This window comes from Dermacentor andersoni, chromosome 7 (assembly GCF_023375885.2).
Source record: "Dermacentor andersoni chromosome 7, qqDerAnde1_hic_scaffold, whole genome shotgun sequence".
Classification (NCBI taxonomy): Eukaryota; Metazoa; Arthropoda; class Arachnida; order Ixodida; family Ixodidae; genus Dermacentor; species Dermacentor andersoni.
Window position 1 is genome coordinate 145632296 of NC_092820.1, and position 16600 is coordinate 145648895.

General features: G+C 47.1%; 1 protein-coding gene across 3 annotated transcripts in view; it reads left to right on the forward strand.

Moving 5' to 3' along the window:
- Khc-73 (Kinesin heavy chain 73) overlaps positions 1–15628 on the forward strand; it is a 122740-nt gene extending 107112 nt beyond the window's left edge. For all 3 annotated transcript variants that reach the window (XM_055072260.2, XM_055072261.2, XM_050180871.3), the window contains 5 exons: positions 351–597; positions 3247–3466; positions 4904–5062; positions 7207–7359; positions 14967–15628. In XM_055072260.2, the coding sequence (XP_054928235.1) occupies positions 351–597; positions 3247–3466; positions 4904–5062; positions 7207–7359; positions 14967–15124 (937 nt within the window). In that variant the 3' untranslated portion in view covers positions 15125–15628. The remainder of the gene's footprint in view (positions 1–350; positions 598–3246; positions 3467–4903; positions 5063–7206; positions 7360–14966) is intronic.
- Positions 15629–16600: the final 972 nt, after the last annotated feature.

A 16600-nucleotide genomic window follows, 5' to 3' on the forward strand; every position in this document is an offset into this window, starting at 1 on the left:
CTTCATTAACCTCCACATTTATGCCTCATACATTAGTGCTGGTAGAATGCTATTCTTAGACTTTGTTGGTTAAGGTCCTCAAGTCATTTGCTGCAAGTCGATGTTCAACGTCGAACAGGACGCCTTTCACAGCTATGAATCCACAGCAGTTCACCCGCCTAGTAATCCTTTCGCAATGCCTGCTTGTAGTTTGCCTTAGGCCACTGCACGCATTCTGCATAGCCCGACTCTTCATGATTATTCGTGATGAGTGATGCACATGAAACATCGTAAAGAGCAACACGTTTTACTAAGCTTGACGTCCGTGCATCTCTAAATGCTGTTTGTTCATTCTTGTTTGTTACCACCAGTTGTGACAAGCCACAGGAAAAGTCGGACGGCACTGCGGATAGAGCCAGAGACCAGGAACCGAAGCAGAATCACCTAGACAACATCGACGAAGCCAGGGAAAAGAGTTGCCACGTCAAAAACGCTAAAAGTACAATCGCACAGGACAAGCTGCCTGCCGCACCTACAGTTCAAGAAGACAAAAACCTGCCACCTGCCAACACCTCTGAAACGCAGAGTTCGCCGGAAGACGCTGCTGTTATCGGCCTGGTGAGGCTCTGTGCCGTGTATCGTGCTATTTAAGGCAATGCTAATTGGCAGACATTGAATGCATTTAAGCTTAACAACCGTCGCTGCTACGTTTTCTAGAAAACTTCAAGAGTGGGCATCTGTGTGTCTGAGCTTTCACTCAGGAGTAAGTCGTGATTATGATCATGATCATGAGCATGTGGGCCCGATGGTTAGCATTTGTGGGCAATCACACTGGCCATGATGTCATTGATAGTGGCAAAAGAGGGAGAGGGGGCCTCAAACGCTGTACAGTGCAGTCCACTTATAACGATATCGATAAAGACGAAAAATATGATCGTTATAACCGATGATCGCTATATCTGGACTGCAGTTATCAAAAAAAAAAAAATTTTAAACGCGTTTGCGCTCTTTACCTTTGCAGCTCTGAACTCGAATTTGCTACTTGCTCTAAAGAATAGATGATGTATACAGTAGGCCGTGAAAAACAAACTTTATTTCTAGCGCCAATGACCGTGTCAAGGATTAGGCGCGCCGAAATAGTCCGAAATCTGCACTTGCTTTTGCGGCAGCTTCAGCTTCACAACCGCGGTGTGCATGGATTCCAGCTGCTGCGCGAACACTGGCGGCAATCCTTTAGCATGCATAAAATCAATTAAGGAGTCGATCGACGACAGTGTACTTTGCGTGGACATCGTGGTCGAGGTCAAGGAGCCACTGTCGATCTCGTTGTCACTGTCGCTGATGCCGTCGCCACCGTCGCACAACTTTGCGTCTGTCGAGACAGCACATCTTCGGCGATCGCCTCGTCGGTGACCTCATTGCAGAACGAGGCAGCACTGTCTGCAGTCAAAAACTCCTCCTTCGACACACCTGTAGGAACGAGCTCCCAGAGCTCGGTCAGCGACTTCCACCGGGTCGGTCTCAACGGGTTGGGGAAGTTCGTCCTTACGCACAAAGCCCGCCTTCTTTAAGCCATTGGTGATGAACCACTGGTAAAGCGCCTCTTCAACATCGGCGTACAAGGGGTCTCTAACCCCTTTTCCGCTGATCGGAATGGCCGCTGATAGCTCCTGCCTTCACAATCGCGGTGCTCCCGGTTTTCAAGATGGTTGATATCGTTAACTGGACGAGCTCATACTTCTTCACGAGGGCGCTCACCTTGAAGCCGCATCGAGAGTCCTGCAAAATATCCATCTTCGTGTCAAGCGACACAGCTTTGCGCTTTGTCGGCGCTATCTTCGAACTGGGTTGAACCGTTGGTTGCACGCTGCTTCGGTGGCGTCAGCCTGCTATCGCGAGAGAGACGCGGGACGGGCGCCACCGCGCCGCTTTGCTTGTCGCTTCTTTTTTTCTTTCTCTCTCTTTCGGAGCGACTGTGGCCGACGCGCATGAAGCAGCTAGCGCCATCTTGTGGCGCGCTGCGCAAACGTTGGCTGCGCCTACTCGTGCGCGGGCGGGGCGAGACGCGCTGCGCGATAATGGCGGCAGATACGAACTTACGGAGGTAAACATCGCCTCGTCTCGACATCGTTCGTTTCAGGGAACTAAGCAACGCAAACGTTACGATTATTTGGCACGGAAAACGCCGTCCAGACTGCAAAATTTTGATCGTTATATCCGATATGCGGTGAATAACCTATCGTTATAAATGTTTTTTTTCCCCATAGACCTAATGCATAAAATGACACTCTCATGTCGACCCATCGTTATAACCGATATATCGTTATACGTGGTATCGTTATAAGTGGACTGCACTGTAGTAGAGAGAGCAAGCTTTTATGTGAGATTGTAGGCTACCTGCTGCACGCAACGGAACAATATTTGGCTTGCATGCTCATGCCAGCATTGCCTACAGATCGTGATGCAATCTGTAGTTTTCTCGCCGTGTTCAAAAAGTGTCACAGTACCCTTTTAATGGGACACCAAAGAGAAAAAAAGTTTAGCCGAGCTATATTTGTAATTTACCCTTTTGCAATACCAAATAAGCCACTCTTGCCCTTACAACAGGTTTGGTGAGCTGGAAAAGGGGCAAGAACGATAAACGGGTGTCGGTGCCACCTTGAAGTTCCCGCGCTAGTTTGCCGGGATGTCATGAATTTTGATGGCATCTGCTCAGGTTTGGTTAGCTCTTCATCGATCAAGATGAACTACGTTGTACCCTAGAAGAGCTAAAGACATAACTTAGCGTAATGCCAGCGTGAAGGGTGCAAACACATGCACATTCAGCATACACAAGAAAATTCAAAGGCAAACAAAACGCTTTGTTTAGCTTTCACCTTTCTTGTGCCTCCTGCATGTGCATGTGTTTGTGCCCTTCAAGCTGAAGTTAAAATGTACCACCTTGCCCAGAAACAAGTGCTTCTGAACTTAGCATATTTCAAGAACTCTTACCAAGTTACAAGGGCCTAAATACAAAAAGACACTTTGTAATCCGTGACGTTGCATGGCCATTCCAGAGCTGGGATGTCAGCACAACATTCAATAAATGGAACAGCCTTGATTTTTTTTTTTTTTCATTTAACAAACAACTTATTTCTGTGAAATTAGCCTTAATACAGTTGTGAAAGAATACTTTATCGGTACAAACTGACTTAGTACTTCTCTTTAGTGTCCGTTTAAGCAAGCAAGCGGTGCCAACGTAACGGCCAACACTGCGTGTTGTCGCAGACCCAACTAGTGCAGCGAAGGCCGCAACCTTCTTCGGTCCAGCCTGAGCAGAGGCAGTCCTATCCGGCAGCCAGCACTCCAGCCAGTATAGACATGTCCAGTTCAGTGCCTGAACTCAACCTGCCACGCTCCGGCTCTCCGGCCGATGGCATCGGCCCCGCCTCGTCATCCTCGTCCGACGAGAACCTCTCCGTCAGTACGACCAGTGATGAGGCACTAGGTAAGCGCCGTAGTGCCCGTCCTCTCCGTCTGAGCGTATCATAAGTAAACAAAAGGTGTGCTCATTCTTTCTCTCTTCCTCTTTCCTTTCTTTTTGTTGAAGGTTATCTTTATTGGAATACATATTTGTTTAGTCCGTGCACAGTCGTGTCTATCACCGTTGCACATTTTCTAGCATGTTTTAGGCAGAAGTCCTATATTTAAACATGTTTTTATGGTCTATTCAATCTCACATGCCGTCTCCTTTATAAGCTTGAACACTTAGTCTATTGATGGGTGAATGAAATTAAACAAATAAGATGATAAAGCTTTCAAAAGGGGCGCTGGAATGGAGGATGTTTTGAAAGTGAAGCCATACCAACACCATCTTAACAGGGCAACTAAAGAGGTGCAAGAGCCAGTGACATGCAAAAAAAAAAGAGACTTATTTTAAGCTTCTGCAGATTTTGGTAAGTAAACCAGGCTGAATGAATTTTGCTCTGTATGCATCCTTATGCTGCAGGTTTCTTAGTGATAATCTAACATTAGGTTGAACAGCACTGACGAGCGTAAAACTTTCAAGAGGCTGAAACAGGCTGCCAGCGGGGAGTTTTTATTCATTGCAGAGTATGCATAACTTGCTTTCATTGCCATGTTATGGCAATGAAACTCTGTGATGCTGAACTCTGTGATGCTGAAGGGACACCAACAGGAAAAATTATTTGAGCTGTATTAGTAAATTACTCCATTTCTATACCAAAAAGAGCCACTCTTGGTAAACCAAAAAATATGCAAAAGCAAAATGTGGGTGGCAAGCCCCTCCCCCCCCTCCCCCCCCCTGGTGTTTCTGCATCAGCTTGCCATGATGTCATGGATTTTGGCAATTTCTGGTTGTGCCGGGTTAATTTTTGATCGGTAAAAATGATCTGTATTGCGTTATAAAATAGCCTAAGACAAAGCTCTGCAAGTTTTGGGAACGTTTGCTGCTTGACAGCAGCTCAAATATGAAAAATACCTTTTGAAATCTTTTGACTTGACACTGATGTACCAGCACTGGTGCTCTGGCGCGAAACTTAAAAAACAGGACATTGATGTGCCATTTCTTTTTTAATAATAATCAGCCTATTGCCGTAAAATTAATTAAGGTACTTTATAAAGAATACTTTAGCAGAACAAACTGATTCAGAGTTTCTCTTTAATGCCTCTTCAAGACACATTTTAGGACTTGCCTGCATGAAAGAGTCCATCCATGTACATGTGCTTGCTTGTTTGTGTGCTCCCTTGTATGTGTTTTTATTTGGTGCAAACTTAGTTGAGAGTAATCCTTGTCATTCACCCCCTGCGTCCTTTGCACTGGTTACCTAAAAATTGGCTCAATTGCGTTTGGCGTTTCAAGAAAAAACAGTATCTTCCACGGAAGTCGGGGAGCACAACTCTATGATGCTTTCTCTCAACGCAGATGTGTCCTTGACGGCTGATTGGACAGCTCCGGCTTGGCTAGTGCTGGGCGAGAGTGTCATGATCAGTCCGTACAACAAGACAGGCGTGGTCTCCTTCCTGGGGCCAACGCAGTTTTCTCCCGGGCTCTGGGTCGGCGTAGAGTTGGACACTCCCACAGGTACGTCTTATCTGTCTTATTAAAACAGTATAGCTTCCTGTTCTAATTGCTAGTAGGAACTCTTGGGCTGCAATCAATCAGCTACCGTTGAACTGATAGGTAGTGCAGAGATTTATCTTTATGCTTGCGGCTTCAGTCGTTCCTGTGGTGTTACTTATTCCACTTTCTCTTAAGTTTCCAAGCAATTGTGTGCGGTTCTTTTTTTCTTCTTTTCTTTCTTACCTTTCTTTTTTTTGCGTGTGTGACAGCAGTAAGACTCTGCACATATGCATGATCACTGTTGAATTGTTGCAATTATAATGCAATACAGTACAAACCTTGCTCATGCATTCCTCGCTCATACGCTTTCCCAGGTAGAACGTCACTAACGCCTGGTCTCAGCAAAGGCTCATAGACACCTACCTATTAGAATCCTCGTTAATACGTTGTTGTTCTCACAAAGTTCCCATATAACAGGTTGCAAATTTGCCTTATAATTGCAAGAAAAATATACACTAAAGTGGAACCTCTTTCGTAAGTTCTAAAAAAAGAAAAGGTGAGAAGATGCACTGACTGAAAAAGACATTTGATCGGAAGTCCCAAAAAGGAGTTGACGGACTTGACTGTAGTTGACATCTATGTAATGTAGTTTTTACAGCTTCGGCAAGCTTACGTTTGTGCTCCTAGAATTTGGTCTGGGTCAGTAGCTTCTTCGTGCGGGCATTTTGGCGGGAAGTTTAGATGTGCCCACTCAGCGCGAATCGTTGCAGCAAGCTGGCAGGACACAAGTGATGCGAGAGCCAATTGTTGTTTTCCCGTTGCGTAGTGTCTTAAGACTGCCATGAAATTGAGATAGTCAACACCATAATACAATGCCTACGGTGCCTCCAGAGCAATACGTGATGCTCCCTTTGTGTGGCCTGCAACGGAGAACAATGGCATGTTTCGGTTTTATCTATTAAAACCGTGCTGTAAGCTTCCAATGGCACTACGACCCACGTGTTGTGAAGCAGATAGGAAAGATCCCCATCACAATAGGATCGGCGGCGATAGCTGTGAATGTGGTATGTGACAACCCCGGAGGTGATTCGTTGGTATGGGAATAAGGAACTTACTGTGCACCAGCGTTTTCACGTAAGACGGGCGGGGCAGTATTGCGGAGAAGCTGCTGCGGTGGGTGGCTTACTATTCTCGATCACTTGCCTAGTGCCTTTTATGGTTTGCATGAGATCTAGCAGCCGGAAAAGTTCTTATTGGGTCACTTTTTTTGTGATTTCGATCATACACGTTGGCACCAGGAAATCATACATAATGGGATTGTATCAACCAAGTTCTACTGTATTTCGTCTATAGTGCAAAAAAAAAATTTGAAAGAAAAATGTCAGCTGCATACCAACCACCACCAGCATGTGCTTTTGATGTGCCACGGTCTTGGCAGAAATTTTCAAAATTTCAGACACCTTACAGTGTGCCGTTTAACATTCACACTTCACTTGCACGACGGCATGCCGATTTGGCCACAGAGTGGGGCAAAAAATATGAATGTTTTGGTTTTAATGCACTGCCAGCACCCTTAAAAAAATAAATAAATAAATAAATAAAACCGAAACTAGCAAAGCCTAGTCAATCCTGTAATGACTTCGAAAGGTATTGTGTCACCAGGATACTGTTGGATCCGGGGAGGCTAAGAAGATGTGGAAAGGGAGGATGTGACAGTTTAAAAGCTGTTGATTTTGTAATTGTGGATGTCTGGGTGTGTCCTTTCATCCTGTGTGCTCTTTGGCTAGTCATGTCCCATCAGGCTTTGCTGACGAGCCAGTTCACAAATATCACAGTGATTGCTTACTGTAGCGTCAGTGTGAGAGCATGCAAGAAAGCTGTAGTCCTCCCCATTTAAACATGCGAAATACTAAAATATACTCTCATTTTGCGACTGTTCCACTGACTTGAATAAAATGTGGTGCGTTTAAAACATCAAGTTCTGGTGAGTGATGAGCGCCTTTTTTTCTTTCATTTAACTTGAGTCCACTTGAATCAGTAATAGAGGAAAGTGGTCAACCCTGTGGGCTGGGTTAAGGCGAGGCACCTCTTTAAATACCTACTTTCTTCAGTCGAACATCTAAGGAGAAGTTCTGTCTTACCTCCTGTCCCTTTGCACGGCGCAGGACGCAACGACGGCACTGTGGGAGGTGTGCGATACTTTGAGTGCAAGCCCAAGTACGGAGTGTTCGTGAGGCCCGACAAGCTGGTGCTGGATAAGAGGGGCCGCATGGTGCGCCAGAGTCGGGCTTCCGCGGCTGCCAACGCTTCTGCCAAGGGTAGGTCGCCGTGTGATGTTCTGGCATGGCTATTGGCTATTGGCTGGGGTGCGTTTGGCAGGCATTCTCGGATCATGAACAGCAGGTTGCCACTATCCCTCAAGAGAAAAGTGTATAACAGCTGGGTCTTGCCAGTACTCTCGTACGGGGCAGAAACCTGGAGGCTTACGAAAAGGGTTCTACTTAAATTGAGGACGACGCAACGAGCTATGGAAAGAAGAATGGCGGGTGTAACGTTGAGGGATAAGAAAAGAGCAGATTGGGTGAGGGAACAAACGCGAGTTAATGACATTTTAGTTGAAATCAAGAAAAAGAAATGGGCATGGGCAGGACATGAGGAGGGAAGATAACCGATGGTCATTAAGGGTTACGGACTGGATCCGAAGGGAAGGGAAGCGTAGCAGGGGTCGGCAGAAAGTTAGGTGGGCGAATGAAATTAAGAAGTTTGCAGGGACGACGTGGCCACAATTAGTACATGACCGGGGTAGTTGGAGAAGTATGGGAGAGGCCTTTGCCCTGCAGTGGGCGTAACCAGGCTGATGACGATGATGATTGTGTCATGAATGGTGCGTAGTGTTGAGACATGGCGTGGCATGAAACAAGTTGCTTCTGTCCTGTACTTAGTAGGGTTGTACGAATATTCAAAAATTTCAGATGAAATATCCTTCCGAGAACCGACAACAGTCCAGAGACCACAAAACACATTTCACATTGCTTCTTGGTAACGACTGATATGTTGCGGATATTAAGAAATAAGTTCTTTCTTTTTTTTTTCTGTAAAGGTTAGATGCTGAAAGTATTTCCCCACGTGCGTGGAAAGAGTAACCGTCTCCTTGTAGTGTATTGCAGTAAAAACCACTCTTCTTCACCTAAACAGAGAGATGAAGATGTAACGTACTTATTTAAATCATAGGTCGATGCTACAACCCTGCATTTCCATGTTACCTCGCTGTAAATGAACGAACTTCATGGTGCAGTCCTTACGGAAGTTGTGTGGAATTTGTATAGAATCCATATAGATTCCATGAGAATTATACAGAAAACATATGTAATTTTTGGATGGCATATGGAACGATTCAATGTCCCATATACATAGACCAAATGAGCATAAACTTTCTCGAAAGCCAATGGGAAGAATACTATCCAATCACTTCCACGCAGTTCCACCTGAATCTGACGTCATACCTACATCCAGGGTGAATGTTTCAGAGTTGACATTGAAAAGGACTGAAGGCAATGTGCAATGTGATAATGTGCAAGGGGTCTCAGCAAGATATTCCTGGCTATTTGTATTCAGTTCAAGAATTCACTGTTAGAAGTCAAATGTTTGCTTCTTTCGAATATATAAGTGATTCTCTCTTCCTAGAGACATATTGTAGTCTCTAGGGAGAAAGAACGATGGATGCGAGGACAGTTCCTGCTGTTGCAAAGGATTTGGCTGCAGAATAGCTGCAGTTGGGGCACCAGTTCCCGAGGAAACGCACAGGGCGGATAACTTCTGCTCAATAATTTCTGGTCATTCAATAAGAATGGTTTGCATTTAGGTAGCTTACATACGAAATTGTTCTGTTTTATCATTTGGCCAGTATCACCATGTTTGCATATTTTACAAATAATGCTGTTGAGATATCACACTTCTCTCCTTCAGTGAATGCAACACCGTGTGTGCGTCTGGCAAAGTGCTTTTTCCTTGTTTCATTAGTGTCACTGCCATGGTGCCCCAGATAATTGACGGTCGTTGTTTCTCATTTAGAAGCGGCTCAGTTGTGCAGAAGTCTAGTTGTGAATGGCTTTACACGCATGTGTCAATGTATAGAGGGCGTCCCAGCTAATACTAACAAAGCTGTTCAAGGAAAAAAAGATTTAGAAAACTCGGCGATACAATCTTATGACCTATATGTTCACTCATCAGACCTCTGACGACCAAACACCTGAGGTTTTATGATTTTATCTTGCACCATAAATGATCTTTTTTTAAACAGCTTGGCTAACGTTAGTCGGGACGCATAGTGTAATTCCAATTTCTTTTTTTCACCAAATGTACTGCCCGCAAATTTCATGTTTGTGTTGCTTTAGAATTGAAAAAAATATTCAATTCGATATTCGGTTGTCATTATTTTTCTCAAATACAGTAGATGTCCATTAATTCAACTCTAGTAAATCTTATCTTTCGCTTAATTGGATCCCGACCGAATGTCCTGGCCAGCACTCGTGCATTACTATGGGTTCAAACTTTAAATATATTCGATCCTGAGGTTGGCCTTTGCTGGATAATTCAGGCTTGACCAGTCAACATCCACACACCTGACCCCTATGGTGACCCCAATAGCGTAAAGCCCCTTAATGTTCATAAAGTAGCTGCACGCTTTGAAGAATGCCGCCTCCTCGTCACGCACTCTGACCAAGGCCGCTGCCGCGTCGCTATTGGCCGAATAGCATCACGTGGGCCTTCGCGCCATGCATCAGCGCCATTTTTGCTTGAGAAGCGTCTACGGAGTGACGAGGGGTGCATGTTGGCCCCGTTGCTACGCTCGAGCAGTGTAGGCGGTGCCACGGTCGAGGAGGGAGCGTGAAAGAGAGGAGGAACGAGGAGGAGTGAAGGCGGAGGAGGAGAGTGTCGCTAGCTTACGAAGTTTAAGGGGCTTTACAACAATGACCCCTGGCAGTGTCTGTCTCGGCAGAGCTTAGGGGACGATGAATGCCTTGGACACACGTCACCTCCCATCAAAAACACATATTTTTGGTCTGCCCTAGGGAGGTTTTCGAGCAGTAATGGTAGCTCACAATGTCTGATTACGGTATCTACCTAATATTAATGCGCGGCCTTTGTTTATTTTCCTTGAAAATTAAGCCGGACACAGTGTTTGCGGCGTTTGTATGCCCTGCCGCATAACACAGCTGTATCGCGGCGAAGCTGACTTTAGGAAACTTGCCTTCGCTGCGCAACGTGTATTTATACCCTCGCCCATTTTTCTTGCTAACAAATTTGGTGCTTGTTGGATTTGTATGCTACTATGGGCGTCTTGCGCTGGAGTTTGAGGTATAGTAGCGGCGCCTGGTGGCGGCGCGGGAAACGACATCTGGGTCGTACCAGCTTGGGTCGTATTGAGCCCTGGCTGTGGCGAAGCACGTTTCTAGGCCGAGTTTTGCGTCGATTCGCACTTTTTTCTGCCCTGTTGCGAGTGCGAAAAGGCTCGTCGCTTCTCACAGACCACGTCGACCACGCTGCGAGCTGGCCGCAGCCTATAGTTTAACGAAAACGGACTCCCCGTGTGCCGTGGGACGTAATGCTAGAAGCAGAAGGAATCGGCGACGCCGATCCGGAGGGACCTAGCTCAGCATCGAAAAAGTGTCACCGTCGATACTGCTGCGTCGTGGGCTGCCATGAACAAGACGGCCTGAATCCCAACATCCGATTCTATCGTTTCCCTTCAAGGCCTCACGAAGCGGAGCGTCGGGCGCGCTGGATAACTGCAGTTCGTCGCGCTGGGTAAGCGAAACTTCGCGCCATGCTGACTGCTTCACCTGTCTTGAAGGTTGCTTGATTATAGATCTGCGTTCTAAAATTCGGTCTTTTGCACCTACAGTCCCGACGGCAGACCGACATAGCAGCAGGCATGGCTGGTGATTCACGATTCGAAACCCGGCCACAGCGACAATTAACAATTCGACCGGTGCTAAGTGATGAAGTGCCCAGGTGTGTGCAAATGACCACAAATTCACTACCCCACTACGAGCAGCACAGGTTAGAGAGTTAAATGTGCTCATACTTGACCTCAAGCCAGCATGTTGAGGCAGCGCAGCAAGATAGTATTGATTACAGCAGATCGATGCTCGAGCGTTGTCATTAAAAGCTACATCAAGCGAGCAGCGCACGAGCTCGCGCTGCAGCGCGATTCGCACGTACGTTACTGCGAGCTCATATGCATTGCATCAGTTATTACCAGTTATTAAAAGGGAAGGATGGCCGCTACTACAACGCAGGCATAACCACTTGTTTTGCGGCATGCAGTCAACAAAGATTGCAGGAGACCCGCCGTTTCGCGGCATGTCGAAAGACCGCTGCCGTCGCGGCGCGTACGATCGTGCGCTCGAGCAGTTCATACATCGCGGCATGCTGAAAGACCGCTGCCGTCGCGGCGCGTACCGTCGTGTGCTCGAGTAGTTCCGTACACATGATGTCTGCTTATCGCTGCTGTGGATTCATTTATAGCAAGCATTTCCTCGCGTTTGTGCGCCTGAATCTAGCAGCGTGCAAACCTTACCTGAAGTTCCACTTCGTACGCGACTCGCTTCGCTTGCGATTGACACCGCGCTAAATCTTCGCCGCTTAATTCTTAAACGGCATACACGTATTCGGCACTGCACAATTTCTTGCCTTTACGCAACGTGCCACCCCTAAAAAAAATCTTCGGCGCCCGATATTCGCTGCAGGCCGTCATACAACACAACCGAAAGTGGCGGCTCCATATTGTAAACGTGCTTTCCGAAGCAGACGACCGAGCTTGGTACGACCCATTTTAGGACAGAGGGCGCTTTTTAGCACCTTTTTCGCAGCGCCCCCTGGGCAATGCAAGAGCCCCATTAAGGCGAAAGCTTTAAGTAGCTCATACCCCAGGTGGTCAGGAAAACGCGACGTGCGGTACAGAAAGTCATGTGAGCTCGCCTTGCGCAGTGGCACGAGCGCTGTGGAAATCGAACCCATGACCTTTGGTGTTAAGGCAAAGTTAATTAAGGCAATCGAACCCGCGACCTTTGGTGTCAATTATGGTAAAGTTAATTAAGGTAGCGTCAATTAAGGCACTCGGACTCGCAACCTTTATGGGAGAAAGCAAGTAATAAGAAGCAACGACACATTCGATTGAGAATGTCAGGTAATTTAATGAATGTCTCGAGCATGCATGCTCTCGCTTTCACCCTCTTTGGCGTATGCTAAAGTGACTGTCAATTTTCGCAGTTATATGGACAATCTAGACGAATTTTCACTGTCGTCGTTGTTATGATGTTCCGTATAAAGTCCAAGTGCGATAACATCGCGACCGCGCACCGTATGCTGTAGCTGCGAGGGAAAGCGGGCAAGGGTGAGCCGAGAAGGATGGTGGCTTGATGCGGCGGCGTCTGCTCGCGCTTGCATGGGAGAAAGGGGGGAGGGCGCCGGTTAGTGTGCATCTCGTGTTCTACTCGGGGTGCGGTGGCCGAGGACGGCCACGTGTGCCCAATCTTGGAGGTAATCTGTAGTGGGTTCGAATGCTAGGTGGCCTGAGATAGGTAATAGCTTCTCATACACTGTGTTCTGGCATGCCTAGTTTGCATTGAAGCGAGCCGCAGGTGCTGCTCTTCATGACGCCTTGCGTTTGACCGCTAGTGTCTGTGGTCATCAAGTGAATTTTGTTCATGCCTGTGTGACAACATGCTTATTAATTTAGTTAGGAAGCAAATGTTTACGGCAGCTTATGCTGCTGTAAAACTACTAACTTTACTTTTTGTAGCTGTCTAGTAATTTCTCTATTGCAATCAATTTTTTGCCTTTGCGGCGAAACTGCTACTCTTTAGGAGATTTAATGTCATTTCTACACTAGTTTTCTACTTTAGACGCATAGAAAGTGGGTGCACAGTTGATTTTGGCACATGTAGATTAGGCAGAATACTGCCAAATGAATCAACGGTGTGTAGTACAGTCGAACCCGACTATATCGAACCCGTTTACATCGAATTATTCTATATATCGAACAATTTCTGGTCACGGTATAGTTACAATGAGTATATATAGCAAAAATTACGCTTACATCGAACAAATATTGCAGTGACTCCCGATATATCGAACGTCAAGCGGCGGAAAAGTGCCCCCAGAAGTTGGCTTTCCCTCGCGGTAGCGGGGAAACCCGGCGGCGCGGCTCCATCAACCGCTCTCCCTACCGCGACCGCGCTGCCTCGGGCTGTTCGGGCGAGCCGTCGACACTCTCCCTGTCGCGCATAGTGAAGTCTATTATCCTCCCTCTTTCTCTATCATCTTTCACTTCCCACTCCCTCTCCCCTGACGACGCTTCGCCGTGCTCCCTCACGGGTTGCAGAATCAAGCGTCCTTCCTTTCTTTAGATCACTATCTATCGACACTCCCTAGCAAAAAAATGATCCTGGCCCGCCTACAGCGCTTGCTCAGACAGCCAATCAGAGGCTCTTGTGCGCTCTTCGTGCAAGATGGCGAAAGTGCGAGTCGTCTGGCTGCTTCTCTGGTTTATCGTGTTTGCGCCTTGTGGGCCTTCTCCAGCAGTGTTGCCGTGATGAAGCGGCAGAATTCGCCTTTCGTCGTGAAGATCGAAATCACAAATCGCGTCGAACGCGATGTCCCCGCAGCGTGCAAGATTCAGAGGAGCACTCTCGGCACGATTAGGGCTAAAGTGGCCAGACTCTCAACCCGGTGCCCATGGCGCCCGACGCGTACGCACGGCCGTGTACGAGGCGTTCTTCCTACGTGCCGGTTTCCGCGTGCTCGGTGATGACTGCAAATTCTGATGAATGCGATGAAGCCGTTGCCGGTGTTGCCGAAGTTTGGAGCGAGCTGTCAAAATTTCGGGGACATTCGAATCAACGGTGGACGAGTTTGTGAGTGCAGATGATGGTGTCGCGACGACGGTAGATCCCGAAACGAAGACTACATCGCCGACATCGTACCGAGCACAAATGAAAGTAGGCACGTTGAGGAAAGCAACTACGGTCCATTGCCCACATCCTCCGAAGTGATTGGTGCACTCGCATTAGTCCGGTGCTTCTGCGCGAATGCGGAAGGTTGCGGCCTCAGCTGCTCGGACTCTAGACAACGTGGGGAATTGCGTGCGTTGCAGGCAGCGAAATTGCCCAAGCAGAAGAAAATGCAGGACTAATTTATGCGAAACTAAGCTAGTTTCGCCAATAAAGTGATTTTATAAATGGTATGTGCTTTTATGACATCCAGTTATTTAGCAGGCTTATATCGAATTATGCTCTATATCGAACTGATAGGCGTTTTTTTGCGAGTTCGATATAGCCGGGTTTGACTGTATTGTTCCTTTTTTTTTCATATTGTTTAATTCAACCCGCCAAATAATTCAGTCAATTTTGTCGGTCCCGCCAGGGTCAAATTAACAGAAGTTGAATGCATTCATATTCGATTCAGAAATTTCACTATTCAAACACCCCTAGTACCATATTTGCATGAATACAATGCAAGTTTTTCTTTTTTTCCATAAATTTGCATGCTGTATCGCACAATTGATCGGGCGCGATGTTTAAAGAGACTCTCCTTAGTTTGACCTCCCTTTTCTTTGAATAAATTTCCAGTCCTCCTTGGAGTTTGAATTAACGAGATTCTACTGCACTTAGTTATTTCTCGGAAAGCATCGCACATAAAAAATGGCTGTGCTGCAAAACATGATGCTCGCACCACTTGTGCAGCATCTGCACCACTGCCTGCTAGGTACAAAGTAAGAGTATAGTCCTTTCATGACACTTCCATTTTAGTCGGCATCAGACAGAGAATGATCACAGGCATGCAATGGAGGAAGGAGACTTTCCACACGCTGCGACTAGCCTGATGATGATAACGGGGATGACGACTGTCCTCCTTGCAGGAACTGGTCGGGACAGCATTATGTCCAGAAGCATGGGCAGCCTGCAGAGTAGCCGGGTGTTACTAGGGTCGACAGAGAATGTCGCGCGGCGGGCCAGCGGCGTCTCCGAAATGGTCCGGTCCACTACTTCAAGGTCCAGCCCCCGCTCCCACAAGTGAGACTGCGCAGCAGCCAGGACAGAGAAGCCAGCCAGGCATTCACTGAGGAAGCATGTATGCCGCGTTCATTGACCCCCCAGTGCTCCCCTCCTGCCACTCGCAATTTTATGTGATGGTTTCTTCGTGGCATTGCCTCGTTTTAGTGTTTGTTTGTTTGTTTCTTTTTTTTTTTAACCCTTCAGGTCCACCTCTATGCTGTGACAAGTATTTGGTTCGGTAATTGTTAAAGGATCCTTCTGCCTGTACTACTGGTTTGTTAACGCTCCGACCTCGCACAGTGTGCATTTCATTGCCTTGTACAACAACACGTACGGCATCAATACTCGCCTGGTTTGTTCCGCAGTTGTAAACAAGGATCACTGTCGTCTGCAAATGATGCCAACAGAAGTGAAGCGTAATTGCTGTCGTCCACAAACCTGGCAGTCAACAGAGCAAGTCTAGCAAGCAGAATGGTCCGGTCTCACTGTCTGCCTGCAGGAGTAGACGTAAGAATGCAATCTCTGTGCGAGCGCTAGCAGGCGGTTCAGTGGTAGCCACAAGAGAATTTCTTTTAACGTCTGTTGAACCGAGTACACAGGCCACAGCATTTTGGCGTTTAATTTGCTCACTGTTTTTAGAGGAGGACTTCCACGGGACGGCCCGTCTTGTTGCACGATGGGCTCGAAATGCAGCTCGGCACATGGCCGCCCAAAGGAAACCACACGTGGCAGTGGGGGGGGAGCCGACGTCCACAGTGCCGGATTATTACGTCATCCCTTTGTACATGTTCCCTTCGCATTTGTTCATAAGTGTACACCAATACCAGCCCCTCCCCCTCAAGTGTTCCTTCTCGTGTTCACATGCTTTTTATTTCTCTCTCTCTCTCTCTCTCTGCTGCTCGAGGCGGTTGTAATCTCTCGCAATGCCTTGAAGTTTAAGCGGCAACTGCTTGGAGCGCATTTCCTGCTGCGATGTCGTGCTGTGCCGGTTTGTCCGTCTTAAGTTGCGCAACGATCGCCTTGTCGATCCAAGCCAAAATGCAAGGGGATATCTGATGGAAAAGGATGGAAAGTTGGGCGAGTTGGTACGATAACATGATCTTGGATTGTAGCACGAAGTGAACACGGACACAGAAAGGAGCAGACTGTGCACAGAAAGGAGCAGAAAGGAGCTCCTTTCTGTGTCCGTGTTCACTTCGGGCTACAATCCAAGATCATGATATCTGATGGCTCAGAGTTTCCTACTAAAATCACTAGAGAAAAATGTGAAGCTGCAGTTTCTCAGCTACCAGGGGAGCGGTGGGTAGTAGAGGGACCTTTCTACGAATTGGCTTGGCTTTGTTGAGATGTTCTTTTATTGTTAGTTGCAGTTAAGCTGGGTGTTGCATGCCAGTTGCACAATGTTTATTTAGAGCGGGGGAGCTCTTTTACATTTACAACTCCGCTTCATCCAGTTATGTAATTCAGACGGCACGTATAGTCCTGACACTGCCAAGTG